General features: G+C 40.3%; 1 protein-coding gene across 2 annotated transcripts in view; it reads right to left on the bottom strand.

The window, feature by feature from the left end:
* Positions 1-17,094, bottom strand: part of LOC120021211 (tyrosine-protein kinase ABL1-like) — a 59,470-nt gene that overhangs the window by 14,457 nt on the left and 27,919 nt on the right. For both annotated transcript variants that reach the window (XM_038964872.1, XM_038964873.1), the window contains exon 2: positions 241-405. In XM_038964872.1, coding sequence (XP_038820800.1) covers positions 241-405 — 165 coding nt within the window. The remainder of the gene's footprint in view (positions 1-240; positions 406-17,094) is intronic.

The raw sequence follows: 17,094 nt of genomic DNA, 5'->3' as shown, positions 1-17,094 counted from the left end.
ATTTTCACAAAGCCTGATGCTCTCTGGGCACAGAAACGGTTTTCTGACAGCTGTCTGGATGGAAAATGAATGTGTTCTCACAGAGACCGACTCACGGCGCAGAGCTGGGGGCTGTTCTATTTCACGTCACGTCATAGTAGTGAAACTCAATTCCTGAATTGACAAGAATTTTTAAATATTGATCCCAACTCCCACCGAGAGAATCTCTCGTCTCCCCACATACACACACCATTTTCTTACCTTTAGTTATGCTGAGAGTGTTGTCCCCACTGGCCACAAAGTCGTAAAGAGCAACAAACAAGTTGGGGTCATTCTCGCTGGGTCCGGCCAAAAGATTTTCTTTGGAGTTCCAGCGGGCCGCTTCGGTCAGACCCTGGGGCTCAAAGTCTGGTCTCTGGAGAGCTTCTGGAACACATAAGACAGGTCCAACATTAGAACATGTCTTTATCTATTAAACAAGTGGACTTTGGGAGAAAGAGAGAGATCTGGAGTGAGTCGATCAGATCCGTGTTAAATAAACCAACAACTAATCAGGTGAATAGCCTTCCTATCACCTTGTCATAGAAACACAGCCTGGGTTCCAGTCTGTTTAGCTTTCATTCCCACACCTGGTCATGCATAATGCCAAATCCATCAGGAGTTGGCAAGAGAGCAGAAACAGACTTGCACCCATCTAATACAAACAGAGAAAGCAGAAAAAGCAATGTCTCTGTGCTGGCATTTCAGAACAGGTATTGTCACTGCTTCAGTCTATTCCATGGACACACACAGACACAAACACATTCACACCTGTATGCGTTCTGTGTATTTAAAAAAATATATACTCCAGAGAACCTCCCCACGTCACATCGAAGGAACATTTCCCCGAAAAAGGTTTCATGGTTGCACCATTGTCCTGGACTGCACAGCTACTGTGATTTGACTATGGTATTAAAGGCAGCAATATTAACTGAGTTCTTTAATAAAGTCCAATAACATAGTCCATCTCTCCACCACCTGTGCGTTTCATTTCCTGGAGTTCCAGGCTTTCCTTTCAATTTCAAGACTTTGCTTTCAATAACAAGACTCTCCAATAAGAGTTGGCCCATCATAATTTTGTAGTGAGAGGGGAAATTCGAGCTGCGTTAAGCTTCCAATTTGGACTGGAATAACACCGTAAGAGATTATCGACACTTCAGCCACAGATTACGCTCATACTCAAATAATGGGACTCAGAGGGCTTTGGATGCTACGTCAAGGTCACCAGAACTGGAATGAGTTGCAGAGAGGGGAGGTGGAAATATAGAGAAGGAAAGAGAAAGGGAAAGAGATAGAAGAGGGAATTTTTACTGAGCCCCGGCTGGCCCACAAAGTGACTTCATTTTGTGGCCAGCTCCGCTGTCAGCACACATCCAGCACCTTGCATCTCACACGACACATGTCCTCAGCTCGGACACTAGGACCAGAGAGAAGCATTTGATCAGCTACTGAGGCCACAGAGATACCCGAGAGAAAGGACAAAAGCTATGGGTAGTAGGCCAACCTACTAAGTTTATGCAAAAATATTCAGTTCAAGAGAAAGACATGCTGTGATATATTGAACCCTGGCAGAGCACGGATCCTTGATTGTTATGATTTTTATCTCAAATCAAATTGTATTTGTCACATGCGCCGAATACAACAGGTGTAGACCTTACAGTGAAATGCTTACTTACAAGCCCTTAACCAACAATGCAGCTAAGAAAAATAAGTGTTAAGTAAAAAAGAAAAGTAACAAATAATTAAAGAGCAGCAGTAAAATAACAGTAGTGGGGCTATATACAGGGGGTAGCGGTTAGTGGAGGTAATTGAGGTAATATGTACATGTAGGTAGACTTAAAGTGAATAAGTATAGATAATAAACAAAGAATAGCGTAAAAGAGAGGGGGAGGTGCAATGCCAATAGTCTGGGTAGCCATTTGATTAGCTGTTCAGGAGTCTTATGGCTTGGGGTAGAAGCTGATAAGAAGTCTTTTGGACCTAGACTTGGCACTCCGGGACCGCTTGCTGTGCGGTAGCAGAGAGAACAGTCTATGACTTGGGTGGCTGGAGTCTGACAATTTGTAGGGCCTTCCTCTGACACTGCCTGGTATAGAGGTCCTTGATGGTAGGAAGCTTGGCCCCAGTGATGTACCACCTTGCAGTTGGAGGCTGAGCAGTTGCCATACCAGGCAGTGATGCAACCAGTCAGGATGCTCTCGATGGTGCAGCTGTACAACCTTTTGAGGATCTGAGGACCCATGCCAAATCTTTTCAGTCTCCTGAGGGGGAATAGGCTTTGTCGTGCCCTCGCTACGGAGAGCGTGGTCACACTGTCGTCTGGAACAGCTGATGCTCTCATATGCATGTTTCAGTGTTACTTGCCTCGAAGCGATCATAAGTAATTTAGCTTGTCTGGTAGGCTCGTGTCACTGGGCAGCTCGCAGCTGTGCTTCCCTTTGTAGTGTGTGATAGTTTGCAAGCCCTGCCACATCCGACGAGCGTCGGAGCCAGTGTAGTATGATTCAATCTTAGTCCTGTATTGATGCTTTGCCTGATTGATGGTACATCGGAGGACATAGAGGGATTTCTTATAAGCTTCCGGGTTAGAGTCTCGCTCCTTGAAAGCGGCAGCTCTACCCTTTAACTCAGTGCGGATGTTGCCGGTAATCCATGGCTTTTGGTTGGGGTATGTAGGTAGTCACTGTGGGGGGGACGTCATCAGTGGACTTATTGGTGAAGCCAGTGACCGATGTGGTGTACTCCTCAATGGCATCGAAGAATCCCGGAACATATTCCAGTCTGTGCTAGCAAAACAATCCTGTAGCTTAGCATCTGCTTCATTTGACCACTTTTTTATTGACCGAGTCACTGGTGCTTCTTGTTATTTTTCTTTGCTTATAAGCAGTAATCAGGTGGCTAGAATTATGGTCAGATTTGCCAAATGGAGGGCGAGGGAGAGCTTTGTACGCATCTCTGTGTGTGGAGTAAAGGTGGTAGAAATGAGGTAAAAACAGATATAAGTTTCCCTCCATGAAAGTGAGCGTTTCCCTGTTTGCTTATGACCGTATACAGCTCATTGAGTGCAGTCTTAGTGCCAGCATCGGTTTGTGGTGGTAAATAGACAGCTACGAAGAATATAGATTAAAACTAGTGTGGTCTACAGCTTATCATAAGATACTCTACCTTAGGCAAGCAAAACCTTGAGACTTCTTTAGATTGTGCACCAGCTGTTTACAAATATACATAGACCTCCATCCCTTGTCTTACCAGAGGCTGATGTTCTATCCTGCCGAAAAAGCGTAAAACCCGCCAGCTGTATGTTAATCATGTCGTCGTTCAGCCACAACTCGGTGAAACATAAGATATTACAGTTTTTAATATCCCGTTGGTAGGATATACGTGCTCGTAGTTCGTCTATTTTATTATCCAATGATTGTACGTTGGCTAATTGGACCGATGGTAAAGGAAGATTACCCACTCGCCGTCGGATCCTCAAAAAGGCACCCAGACCTACATCCCCAATATCTCTGTCTCTTTCACCTGCGAATGGCGGGGATTTGGGCCTTGTCGGGTGTCTGGAGTAAATTTGTAACTCGCGTCCGACTCGTTAAAGAAAGAATCTTCGTCCAGTACAAGGTGAGTAATCGCTGTCCTGATAACCAGAAGCTCTTTTCGGTCATAAGAGACGGTGGCAGAAACATTATGTACAAAATAAGTTACAAATTACGCGAAAACACACAATAGCACAATTGGTTAGGGGATCGTAAAAAGACAGCCATCTCCTCCGATGCCATCACATTTGTATCTTATGTCAAACCAACACCTTTTGTGTAGGTGAGAAGTATTCGGTTGTTAACTTGACTAGGGTAGGGGGCAGCATTGGGAATTTTGGATGAAAAGCATGCCCAAATTATACTGCCTGCTACTCTGCCATAAAAGCTAGAATATGCATATAATTAGTAGATTTGGATAGAAAACACTCTGAAGTTTCTAAAACGGTTTGAATGATGTCTGTGAGTATAACAGAACTCATATGGCAGGCAAAAACCTGAGAAAAAATCCAACCAGGAAGTGGGAAATCTGAGGTTTGTAGTTTTTCAACTCTTTGCCTATCGAATACACAGTATCTATGGGGTCATATTGCACTTCCTAAGGCTTCCACTAGATGTCAACAGTCTTTATAACCTTGTTTGAGGCTTCTACTGTGAAGTGGGGGCGAATGAGAGGGGATTTAGTCAGAGGTCTGCCAGAGAGCCACGAGCTGGCCATGCGCGTTCGCGTGATAATTAGCTTGCGTTCCATTGCAATTCTAGAGACAAAGGAATTCTCCGGTTGGAACATTATTGAAGATTTATGTTAAAAACATCCTAAAGATTGATTCTATACATCGTTTGACATGTTTCTACAGACTGTAACGGAACTTTTTGACTTTCGTTTGCATCTAGTGATCGCGCCTCATGAATTTTGATTATGCGCGAACAAAAAGGAGTTTTCTTTTTTCATTATCGAACAAAACAAAATTTATTGTGGAACTGGGATTCCTGGGAGTGCATTCTGATGAAGATCAAAGGTAAGTGAATATTTATAATGCTATTTCTGACTTCTGTTGACTACACAACATGGCGGATATCTGTTTGGGTTGTGTTGGTCTCTGAGCGCTGTACTCAGATTATTGCATGGTGTGCTTTTTCCGTAAAGTTTAAAAAAAAATCTGACACAGCGGTTGCATTAAGGAGAAGTGGATCTAAAATTCCATGCATAACAGTTGTATCAGTTGTTTATTATGAGTATTTCTGTAAATTGATGTGGCTCTCTGCAAAATCACCGGATGTTTTGGAACTACTGAACATAACCCGCCAATGTAAACTGAGGTTTTGGATATAAACATGAACTTTACCGAACAAAACATACATGTATTGTGTAACATGAAGTCCTATGAGTGTCATCTGATGAAGATCATCAACGGTTAGTGATTAATTTTATCTCCATTTCTGCTTTTTGTGACTCTCTTTGGCTGGGAAAAAGGCTGTGTTTTTCTGTGACTTGGCTCTGACCTAACATAATTGTTTGGTGTGCTTTCGTTGTAAAGCCTTTTTGAAATCGAACACTGTGGCTGGATTTACAACAAGTGTATCTTTAAAATGGTGTAAAATACTTGTATGTTTGAGGAATTGTAATTATGGGATTTCTGTTGTTTTGAATATGGCGCCCTGCAGTTTCACTGGCTGTTGACGATACCCTAGTGAGGTTAACTGAGCCCTACCAGAGTTATCTGGTGAGATGCAGAGGGAAGCTATTTGGTGATCTACTGTGGACCCACATTACATGATGAGATCCACTGAGGGAGAATTATTTTATTTTAAAAAAAATGGATCCTTTATTTAACTAGGCAAGTCAGTTAAGAACAAATTCTGATTTACAATGACGGTCTACACCGGCCAAACCCAGACGACACTGGGCCAATTGTGCGCTGCCCTATGGGACTCCCAATCACGGCACGTTGTGATACAGCCTGGATTCGAACCAGGGTGTCTGTAGTGCCTTAGACCGCTGCGCCACTCGGGAGCCCCCCGAGAAAGATGGGATAAATCCATGGTCACCACACACAGCTGACAGGCTGGGCTCTAACTGGGCGCATGACAGATTAGGGATGTGCATGATTAACATTCCTGGGGAGTGTGAGATAAGAGCAGAGAGGCATCGGAACACTTTCTGCTCCCCAGCACTACACTGGAAGAGCAGGAATATTCAACTGTGGGTTCACACATTAATATTATTATTCTTTTTTTTTTTACAGTTAACACATTTTGAATAACATACCTAGAGTAGAGTAGAGGTTTATCTTATTTCTAATGGATGTTAACATTATTTCTCAACTCCTAATATCGAGCTAATTGCACTCACTGGAGTATCTAACATAGGGTTTGAAAAAGTACCCGCAAATAGGCTACCAGTACCAGTGCGGCAAGTGCCGCTAGTAAGCTTTCTTAACTTTATTTACATCAGCTAATAGTGCTGAGCGATTAACAGTAATTCTGTTTTTTGGGGGTTATTAAATTACTAATTGACCGACATCGGTCCAATTACTTGAATTCCATTTAGATCTGTTTTTTTGTGCACCCAACATGTACTTGTCTCTAGAGAGAACTCAAATCATTCACGAAAGAAATCAAGTCAAGAACTATGTGGGAAGCTGGGCTGAAGGGAGTTGTAGTTTTCAGTAAGCAAATATTCACTCTAGTTAAGCACAGACACGTGGTAATTAACTACAATGATCATAATCCATTATGCCAGTTTTTTCTCTTCAGAAGGGAAGAGGCGAAACGAGAAGTTTCACTCTTTTCAAACTGTTAAATGGACATGATTTAGAAAGGCACACATCTGTCTATATAAAAGTCCCACAGTTGACACAGTGCATGTCTGAGCAAAAACCAAGTCATGAGGTTGAAGGAATTGTCCGTAGAGTTCTGAGACAGGATTGTGTGGAGGTACAGATCTGGGGAATGGTTACAAAACCTTTCTGCAGCAAGAACACAGTGGCCTCCATCATTCTTAAATGGAAGAAGTTTGGAACCACCACGACTCTTCCTACAGCTGGCCGCCCGGCCAAAGTGAGCAGGGAGGGAGGTGACCAAGACCCAGAGGGAGGTGACCAAGACCAAGACCCACAAATCCTAAGATTAGAGACATTTATCGACAAATATTACGAAAACAAGCAACACCCAAACATGACGGAGAGTAAGACAGGGGAACCGATTCAAAAACGAAAACGTGACTCCTCAACCGACACGGATGATTTAATATTCTCACCACCGGCAATGGTAAAGGTCGAAACCGATCTGTTAAAATCAATAAATGACAAACTGGGTATACTTGAATTAGTTAGTAAAGATATAAAAGAGTTGAAGGCAAGCCTAGAGATGAGTGATGAAAAAGCTGCGACATTGGAGAAGGAAACACACGCGCTAAAAGGGACAGTCAATAAAATTGAAACCGAAATGAATGAAATTAAAAAGGAGAACACCGTTCTGAAGGAATGCTTACTAGACATACAAACTAGATCCATGAGAGAGAATTTGGTACTTACAGGTATCCAAGAGAAAGAAGGAGAGGTTCCTGAATCTGTAGTTAGAGAGTTCCTTTTTGCAGCGCTTCAGATTCCACGCGAAGTTATCGATAAGATCCAACTTGAACGTGTACACCGCCTCGGACAGAGAGGGCAGAGGTACGAACGCCCAATCGTTGCCAAATTTGCTTCATTTAAAGATAAAATAATGGTTAAAAGCCTGGGTAAAAGACTTGCTGGGACCAAAATTGGCATGAATGATCAGTTTCCGAAAGAAATTGCAGAACGGCGCAAAGTTCTGTATCCAATTTTCAAAGAAAATAGATTAAAAGCGAAACGAGTAGCTCTCGTCGTTGATAAACTATATATTGATAACCAGTTGTTCAGAGACACAAAGACTACTCCATGGTTATTTTAAAAATTACAAAGTTCTCATAGATGAGGAAAATAAACACAATTCAAGCCCGGTTATTGATTGTAACAATACAATACAAAATATAGCTTTTCTATAAATCTTCATATATAACTAATTGAACACAAGCACTATTTCTACATAGTGAAGATAAAAACTAAGTAAACAGAAGGCACAGTATGTGTGGATGGTGTGGTGTGTGTTTATTTTTATTTGTTATGTTTGGAAAGTTGAGTGAGTGAGTAATGAAATAGTTGCATATCCCAGAGCCAGTGTATTGCTGTGGGCCGGGTATGAGAGGGCTTTCAATGTTGTTCAGATGATGGATATACTTTTATAATGAATTATACGTCTTATTTATTTATTGTCCTATCATGGGGAACTACATTTTTTAAATAAATTATATCTAATTATTTATTATCCTATTTTAATGGTACGGTCCATGGCCCTATACCCTAGACACCCACATGAATGGCCCAGATACTAAGGAGAAGTCCCTAACTGTTTTATGTGCATGCTGTAAGCGGTCTGTATGCAGCCAAAATGAGGTCAGGGACCAAGAGCAGCACTGCCCCCTCAAGATTCTGAGCCTGCTTGGCAGGGTTGGTCCTGCAAAGCCAAAGCCCCCTAAAGGGAGAGCATAATAAACAAGGAAATTCTCAAAGCTGCTAATGAGAACCTTGACGACCTTGTACCTAGCCGGTGGGGATTCCGGTGGGGTGCCCCCACCCAGGCAGTGGCAGTGCTGGCAACACTAGCTGCAGTAACCCATGGGGAGGGGGTCACACTCGGACATTCAGAGAGGGGGTATATTATTGTGGCCCTGGTGGCACGAAATCAAGTCGGACTGCATGGAGATGCTTGGGAACATGGTCAAAATGGATGACCGTATTGTGGGTGTTTCAGGAAGAAGGTGTACATTTGACCTCCATCATTTAGGATGTGACAATGGTAAATAAATCTCTACATTTATGCTCATTTTTTGCGCGGTCTTGCAGGCCTTCTCATGCAGCTGCAACTGCAAGTACATTTGTAAATCATGATCCATCTTGAGTTGGGCTCTGGGATGGTGCAATTGTTGAGAGGGTGAGCTTATGGTTGTGTGGGGGTAAGGGCTGAATGTGTGTGGGTGTATGTGTGTATCCCACAACTGTTGCGAAGGAAGAAGTAAAAGATGTTAGGGACTATAGAGGATGATTCACAGCAATATGTAATACAAATAGAGGTGAGGGCGATGGAAATGCATTTGGCAATGGATCTGCTTCGGTTCGGTGGATGGCGCTGTGTGCACTTTTCGAAGGATGGATCCCAGTCGGTCCGGGGCTGTGCGATGCGGGGGGTCGGGGGTGGTCTGCCGGTCATTGGGATGACAACCCAACTCGAGATGGGGGCTTTTGGCGGGTGGAATAGTGGGGACCAATTGGAGGTTTGCTTAGTGGAGATGCAAATGTCATGGTACAACTATATAGACACTCAATCATTATGTTACTTTTTAATAGGACGTTTACAAACATATATTTTGATAAAAATAATTGAAAGGTGTGTCTCATTATGGTAAGTGGTGAAATAAGTATAGCCAGTTACAATTGTAATGGCTTAGCAGATAATAAGAAAAGACGATCAGTATTTACCTGGCTAAAAGAGAAGGATTATAATATCTACTGTTTACAGGAAACCCATTCGACAGTTTTAGATGAAGTTTTGTGGAAAAAGAACTGGGGGGGCGAAATATATTTCTCCCATGGGCAAAGAAATTCAAAAGGGGTGATGGTTTTAATTAATAATAACTTTGATCCAAATGTGCAACTTGTCCAAACAGATCCTCAAGGTAGATGGATTATTTTAAATATGTTATTGGACAATAAACATATATGGCTTATTAACCTATACGGTCCGAATAATGATGATCCAAGCTTCTTTGACAATATATATAAGAATGTATCAACTCTACAAGCAACACTAGACTCTATTATTATAGTGGGAGATTTTAATACGGTCTTAAATACCTCTATGGACCGGAAAGGAAATCACACTACAAACTATCACCCTCAGGCACTTAAGGAAATCAGGAATGTCATGGATATATTGGAATTAGTGGATATATGGAGACTTAAATACCCTGACCTAGTGAGATATACATGGCGGAGGCTTAATCAAGCTAGTCGCCTTGACTACTTTCTTATATCATTCTCTCTGGCACCAAAAGTTAAAAAGTGTTTGATAGGGGACAGAATGCGGTCGGACCATCACATAATTGGCATATATATTACTCTTACAGAATTTCCACGTGGGCGAGGATATTGGAAATTTAATCAAAGCCTACTAGATGATAAATTGTTTAGAACTAGGACAGAAGAATTTATAACTGACTTTTTTAGACATAACATAGGTACAGCAGATCCCCATATTGTATGGGACACTTTTAAGTGTGGCTTTAGAGGCCATGCAATTCAGTACTCATCTATAAAACAAAAGCAATTTAGATCAAAAGAGTCCATATTAACAAAGGAAATTGAAGGACTAACAGTACAGTTAGATAACAATAAAAACGGTACCATAGAGGCACAGAATAAGTTAGAGGAAAAACAAAAAGAAATGGAGGAACTTATTCAAGAAAGATCCAGTGTAATATATTACAAAAATAAAGCGAACTGGATGGAATATGGGGAAAAATGCACCAAATTCTTTTTCAATCTTCAATATAGAAATGCTACCAAAAAAAACGTATTAAAACTTGTTACAAATGATGGAGTCACGCATGATTCACCAAATGATATTTTGAAAGAGGAAGTAAAGTACTTTAAGAATATATTTTCGTTTCAGGCTCCTCCATCTCCACTAACTGAAACTAATTGTATGGATTTTTTCCCTAATAATAATGTAAAATTAACATCTGTACAGAAAGACTCATGTGAAGGCCTAATTACAGAGGAGGAACTACTTGATGCAATTGGGGCCTTTAAGGATGGGAAAACTCCAGGACTGGATGGCATACCAGTGGAAGTATACAAACATTTTTTTGATATACTCAAAGGACCATTATTAGCTTGTTTTAACCACTCCTATATAAATGATAGATTATCAGACACGCAACAAGAAGGTGTGATATCATTATTACTGAAACAGGACCCAAGTGGTATATATAAAGATCCAGTCCATTAAAAAAATTGGAGACCTCTTACACTTCAGTGTTGTGATGCAAAAATCCTAGCAAAATGCTTGGCGCATAGAATAAAAAAAGTTTTGTCAGATATTATTCATCCTAATCAGACAGGTTTTTTACATGGACGATACATTGGAGATAATATAAGGCAAGTACTGGAAACAATAGAACACTATGAAATATCGGGGACACCAGGCCTGGTTTTCATAGCTGATTTTGAAAAGGCTTTTGATAAAGTACGACTGGAGTTTATATATAAATGCCTAGAATATTTCAATTTTGGGGAATCTCTTATAAAATGGGTAAAAATTATGTATAGTAACCCTAGGTGTAAAATAGTAAATAATGGCTACATCTCAGAAAGTTTTAAACTATCTAGAGGAGTAAAACAAGGTTGTCCACTATCGGCATATCTATTTATTATTGCCATCGAAATGTTAGCTGTTAAAATTAGATCAAACATTAATATTAAGGGATTAGAAATCCAGGGCCTAAAAACTAAGGTGTCATTGTACGCTGATGATTCATGTTTTCTTTTAAAACCACAACTAGAATCTCTCCACGGCCTCTTAGAGGATCTAGATATATTTGCTATCCTCTCTGGATTAAAACCAAATTATGATAAATGTACCATATTACGTATTGGATCACTAAAAAATACACATTTTACATTGCCATGTAGTTTACCAATTAAATGGTCTGACGGTGATGTGGACATACTCGGTATACAAATCCCAAAAGAAAGAAATGATCTCACTCCAATAAATTTTTATAGAAAGTTAGCAAAAATAGATAAGATCTTGCTACCATGGAAAGGAAAATACCTGTCTATTTGTGGGAAAATCACCCTGATTAACTCTTTAATCATATCACAGTTTACCTATTTGCTTATGGTTTTGCCTACACCTAGTGACCTGCTTTTTAAATTATATGAACAAAAAATATTCAATTTTATTTGGAACGGCAAGCCAGATAAAATTAAAAGGGCCTATTTATATAACGAATATGAATTCGGAGGGCAGAAATTATTAAATATTAAAGCATTAGACCTCTCACTAAAGGCATCAGTCATACAAAAGTTATACTTAAATCCAAACTGGTTCTCTAGTAGATTGGTACGAATGTCTCATCCTATGTTCAAGAAGGGCCTTTTTCCCTTTATTCAGATTACACCTGCTCACTTTCGGTTGCTTGAAAAGGAAATAATCTCCAAAATATCTTTATTTTTTAAGCAAGCCTTAGAAAGTTGGTTGCAATTTCAGTTTAATCCACCTGAAAGGACGGAACAAATAGTACAACAAATCTTGTGGTTAAATTCAAATATAGTAATTGATAAAAAAACTGTATTTATCGAAGAAATGTTTAAAAAAGGTATAATTTTTGTGAATGATATCATAAATAGGACTGGTGGAGTAATGTCACACATGCAGCTAACGCAGACATATGGAAATGTCTGCTCTACCCAAAATTACAACCAATTAATTGCAGCATTACCACAAAAATGGAAGAGGCAGGTGGAAGGGGATAAAAGTAAGGAACTTGTATGTCGGCCTTATATTAAAGAACATAAATGGTTAAAGAAAAGTGTGATAAATAAAAACATATACCAATTTCATTTAAGGACCAAAAAACTTACAGCTGTGCCATATAAATTGCAAAATAGTTGGGAAGAGATTTTCGATGTACCCATTCCATGGCACATGGTGTATGAATTGATACGCAAAACAACGCCGGATTCAAAACTTCGAATTTTTCAATTTAAATTATTGTACAAAATTCTTGCAACTAATAGAATGTTATATATATGGGGGATACAATCTTCCCAGCTCTGTAGATTCTGCTGTGAGGAGGCAGAGTCATTAGACCATTTATTTTGGTATTGTCCGCATGTAGCTCGTTTTTGGTCACAGGTCCAGGAATGGTTGAAGAATTGCAACATTTGCGTAGAACTAACGCTACAGATAGCAATACTGGGGGATTTGAAAAGCCATAGTCAATCAATCAATAATATAATAATTATTTTAGCAAAAATGTTTATTTTTAATTTACAATCCGTGGAAGCTATGAGAATAGGAAGATTCAAATCTTTTGTGAAGCATCACAGCACAGTTGAAAAATATATGGCAAATAAAAATCCGAAATGGATGATGTTGGAAGATAGATGGGAAAGGTTGAGTGGAGCTGAAGGGTGGGACTAATAACAAGATAAACAATGTAGGGCATACGGGATCTGTGAAATGTGTATAGGTGCGGAGCTATTGTGAAATAGCACAGTTACAAGTGGAAATCAAACTGGATGGACAACAGAAATAGAGGAAGGACTAAGAACAAACAAGAGAGAACTATTATAAAGTAGACTGTGTCTGTAAAATGTGTATAAGATGTATAAATTGAAGGTAAAAACAGAAATGTTTATCAGTTTACTCCAATTGGGGGATCGGTGGTAGGGTTTGCGGGGAATAATAATAAAGGTATACTCTTTAAAAAAGTATGTATGTCTATGTAGGTATGTGTATGTATATATGTGTATATGTATGCATACGTGAATGGATATATATATTTACCCCAAAAAATATGGGGGATTGGAAATGATGCAGACAATTACATTGGAAGCAACATTCTTTCCGCAATATTAAGCTGATCCACCCCCCAAAAAAAAAAAAAAAAAAAAAAAAAAAGACCCAGATGGTGTCACTGACAGAGCTCCAGAGTTCCTCTGTGTAGATGGGAGAACCTTCCAAAAGGGCAACAATCTCTGCAGCACTCCATCAACCAGGCCTTTATGGTAGAGCGGCCAGACGGAAGCCACTCCTCAGTAAATAGCTCAAGGCCTCAGACCATGAGAACCAAGATTCTCTGCTCTGATGAAACCAAGATTGAACTCTTTGGCCTTAATGCCAAGCGTCATGACTGGAGGAAACCTGGCACCATCCCTACAGTGAAGCATGGTGGTGGCAGCATCATGCTGTGGGGATGTTTTTCATCGGCAGGGACTGGGAGACTAATCAGGATCAAGGGAAAGATGAACGGAGCAAAGTACAGAGATTCTTGATGAAAACCTGCTCCAGAAAGCTCAGGACCTCAGACTGGGTGAAGGTTCACCTTCCAAGATGACAACGACCCTAAGCACACAGCCAATGCAACGCAGGAGTTGCTTCGGGAGAAGTCTCTGAATGTCCTTGAGTGGCCCAGCCAGAGCCCGGACTTGAACCCTATCGAACATCTCTGGAGAGACCTGAAAATAGCTGTGCAGTGACGCTCCCCATCCAACCTGACAGCGCTTGAGAGGATCTGCAGAGAATGGGAGAAACTCCAAAAATACAGGTGTGCCAAGCTTGTAGCTTCATACCCAAGACTCAAGGCTGTAATCGATGCCAAAGGTGCTTCAACCAAGTACTGAATAAAGGGTCTGAATACTTATGTAAATGTGATATTTTCACGGGGCACAAAAACAATGTATTCAACTTTAGAATAAGGCTGTAAAGTAACGAAATGAAAAAAGTCAAGGGGTCAGAATACTTTCCGATTGCACTGTAAATGGCCATGAATATTTGAAATGTTTTGACTTGTCCCCAAATTAATATAGTTGGTTCAGAGTTCGTTTTGATATTACAACCTGGGTGTCCTGATCGTGTCTGGTGTGGATGGACAAAATCAACATGCGCGTGATGGCGGTCTAGTCAGCATGTACAGTGGCTTGCAAAAGTATTCACCCCCCTTGGCATTTTTCCTATTTTGTTGCCTTACAATCTGGAATAAAAATAGATTTTTTGGCGGGTTTGTATCATTTGAGTTACACAACATGCCACTTTGAAGATGCAAAATATTTTTATTATTGTGAAACAAGCAAGAAATAAGACAAAAAAACTGAAAACTTGAGCGTGCATAACTACCCATAACTACCACCTTTTGTAGCAATTACAGCTGCAAGTCTCTTGGGGTATGTCTCGATAAGCTTGGCACATCTAGCCACTGGGATTTTTGCCCATTCTTCAAGGCAAAACTGTTCCAGTTCCTTCAAGTTGGATGGGTTCTGCTGGTGTACAGCAATCTTTAAGTCATACCACAGATTCTCAATTAGATTGAAGCCTGGGCTTTCACTAGGCCAGTCCGAGACATTTAAATGTTTCCCTTTAAACCACTCGAGTGTTGCTTTAGCAGTATGCTTAGGGTCATTGTCCTGCTGGAAGGTGAACCTCCGTCAACATCTCAAATCTCTGGAAGACTGAAACAGGTTTCCCTTAAAAATTTCCTTGTATTTAGCGCCATCCATCATTCCTTCAATTCTGACCAGTTTCCCAGTCCCTACCGATGAAAAACATTCCCACAGCATGATGCTGCCACCACCATGCTTCACTGTAGGGATGGTGTTCTCGGGGTGATGAGAAGGCTGTTGGGTTTGCGCCAGACATAGTGTTTTCCTTGATGGCCAAAAAGATCAATTTTAGTCTCATCTGACCACAGTACCTTCTTCCATATGTTTGGGGAGTCTCCCACATGCCTTTTGGCGAACACCAAATGTGTTTGCTTATTTTTTTCTTAAGCAATGGCTTTCTTCTGCCCGCCACTCTGTAAAGCTCAGGTCTGTGGAGTGTACGGCTTAAAGTGGTCCTATGGACAGATACTCCAATCTCCGCTGTGGGGCTCCTTCAGGGTTATCTTTGGTCTCTTTGTTGCCTCTCTGATTAATGCCCCCCTTGCCTGTTCCATGAGTTTTGGTGGGCAGCCCTAAAAAATTTAACAACGGATTTAACGGTGCTCTGTGGGATGTTCAAAGTTTTGGATATTTTTTTATAACCCAACCCTGGTCTGTACTTCTCCACAACTTTGTCCATGTGACACTTAAATAAAGTCCACCTGTGTGCAATCTAACTAATTATGTGACTTCTGAAGGCAATTGGTTGCACCAGATCTAATTTAGGGGCTTCATAGCAAAGGGGGTGAATACATATGCACGCACTACTTTTCTGTTTTTGATTTTTTAAAGAATTTATTTAAACAAGTTATTTTTTTCATTTCAATTCACCAATTTTGACTATTTTGTGTATGTCCATTACATTAAATGCAAATAAAAATCCATCCAAATTACAGGTTGTAATGCAACAAAAAAGGAAAAACGCCAAGGGGCATGAATACTTTTGCAAGGCACTGTAATAGGCTAAGTTAGAGTTTACACTTCCTATTCCAATTATGTGGGGAGTAGGCTTGGGCGGTGTACCGTATACCCGGGTATTTGGAAATAGCCATGGGATGGTTTTTCAATACCGTCAAAACTGTGTCTTTGAAGTTTCTCTATAAACTTTTATATTTGTAGCTACTTAAGTAAATACCTGCAATCAACTTGTGCAATACGTTAGGAGATAAAGAATGCGTTCTTCATTTTACCCGTCAAAATGTTTCATTATGAAGCATACCGGTAGTCCCCAGTCATGTGGTGTTTATTTACAAGCACACAACGACGAGAGACCGGAGCCTTGTGAGTCACTCACTGTTGTGCAGCACGCGCCAGGTGATCTAGTTACAGTATGGAATTCACAACTAAAATGTTGCCAGCTAAATATCTTTTAAACTATAACTATTAAGGTAAATGCACAACTGCAGTTTATTTTCTAATTTAGTAGTTAGTTAGCTATTTAGCTAAGTGGTTATCTTCTTCCAAAATCAAGCTTTGTTTGGTAACAGCACAAAATCCCCTCGTGGATCAAGAGCATTGCTATCTAATATTTGTTTTGTGTTTGCAATAAAAAAAATGTAGGTACTTGTATTTATTTATGAGCTGGGATGTCTGTTCTGAAAATACAGTAATTTAGGTTGGAGACTAAAAACGTTGCACTGCGCTCATTAGCATTAGTTAGCATTCTCCATGGGATTTTACATGTACTTGTTAGCATTGCTAACCTTCGGTTTACAGAGGCTGTGGGGTTAGAAAATAGCGCCCTTTGTGTTCAGTGTGAAGGTATGACAATCTGGACACCCTTGAAGCCTAGTAGGGAGGTCAAAATAATGGAAAACTTTCAACCAAATCTATTTATTTGGCACGAAGAATGTTTATTACTTCTCCTTTCCATTATCATTCACCTGATAAGACAGCAACATTTTTGCTAACGTATGATGGGGTCCCTGGGTCACTGGTTTGCCTGGGAGGGGGTCCCTGGGCAGGAAAAAGATGAAGACAGCAACACAATTAGACCCAACCAAATCATGAGAAAACAAAAAGATAATTAATTACTTGACACATTGGAAAGAATTAACAAAAAAAAAGAGCAAACTAGAATGCTATTTGGCCCTAAACAGAGAGTACACAGTGGCAGAATACCTGACCACTGTGACTGACCCAAACTTAATGAAAGCTTTGACTATGTACAGACTCAGTGAACATAGCCTTGCTATTGAGAGCCAGGTCTGCCTATGTGCACACTGCCCACAAAATTAGGTGGAAACTGAGCTGCACTT

The sequence above is a fragment of the Salvelinus namaycush genome, chromosome 26 (genome assembly GCF_016432855.1).
Source record: "Salvelinus namaycush isolate Seneca chromosome 26, SaNama_1.0, whole genome shotgun sequence".
Lineage (NCBI taxonomy): Eukaryota > Metazoa > Chordata > Actinopteri > Salmoniformes > Salmonidae > Salvelinus > Salvelinus namaycush.
The sequence above is the reverse complement of the archived record's forward strand: the minus strand, read 5'-3'. Positions and strand labels throughout refer to the sequence as shown.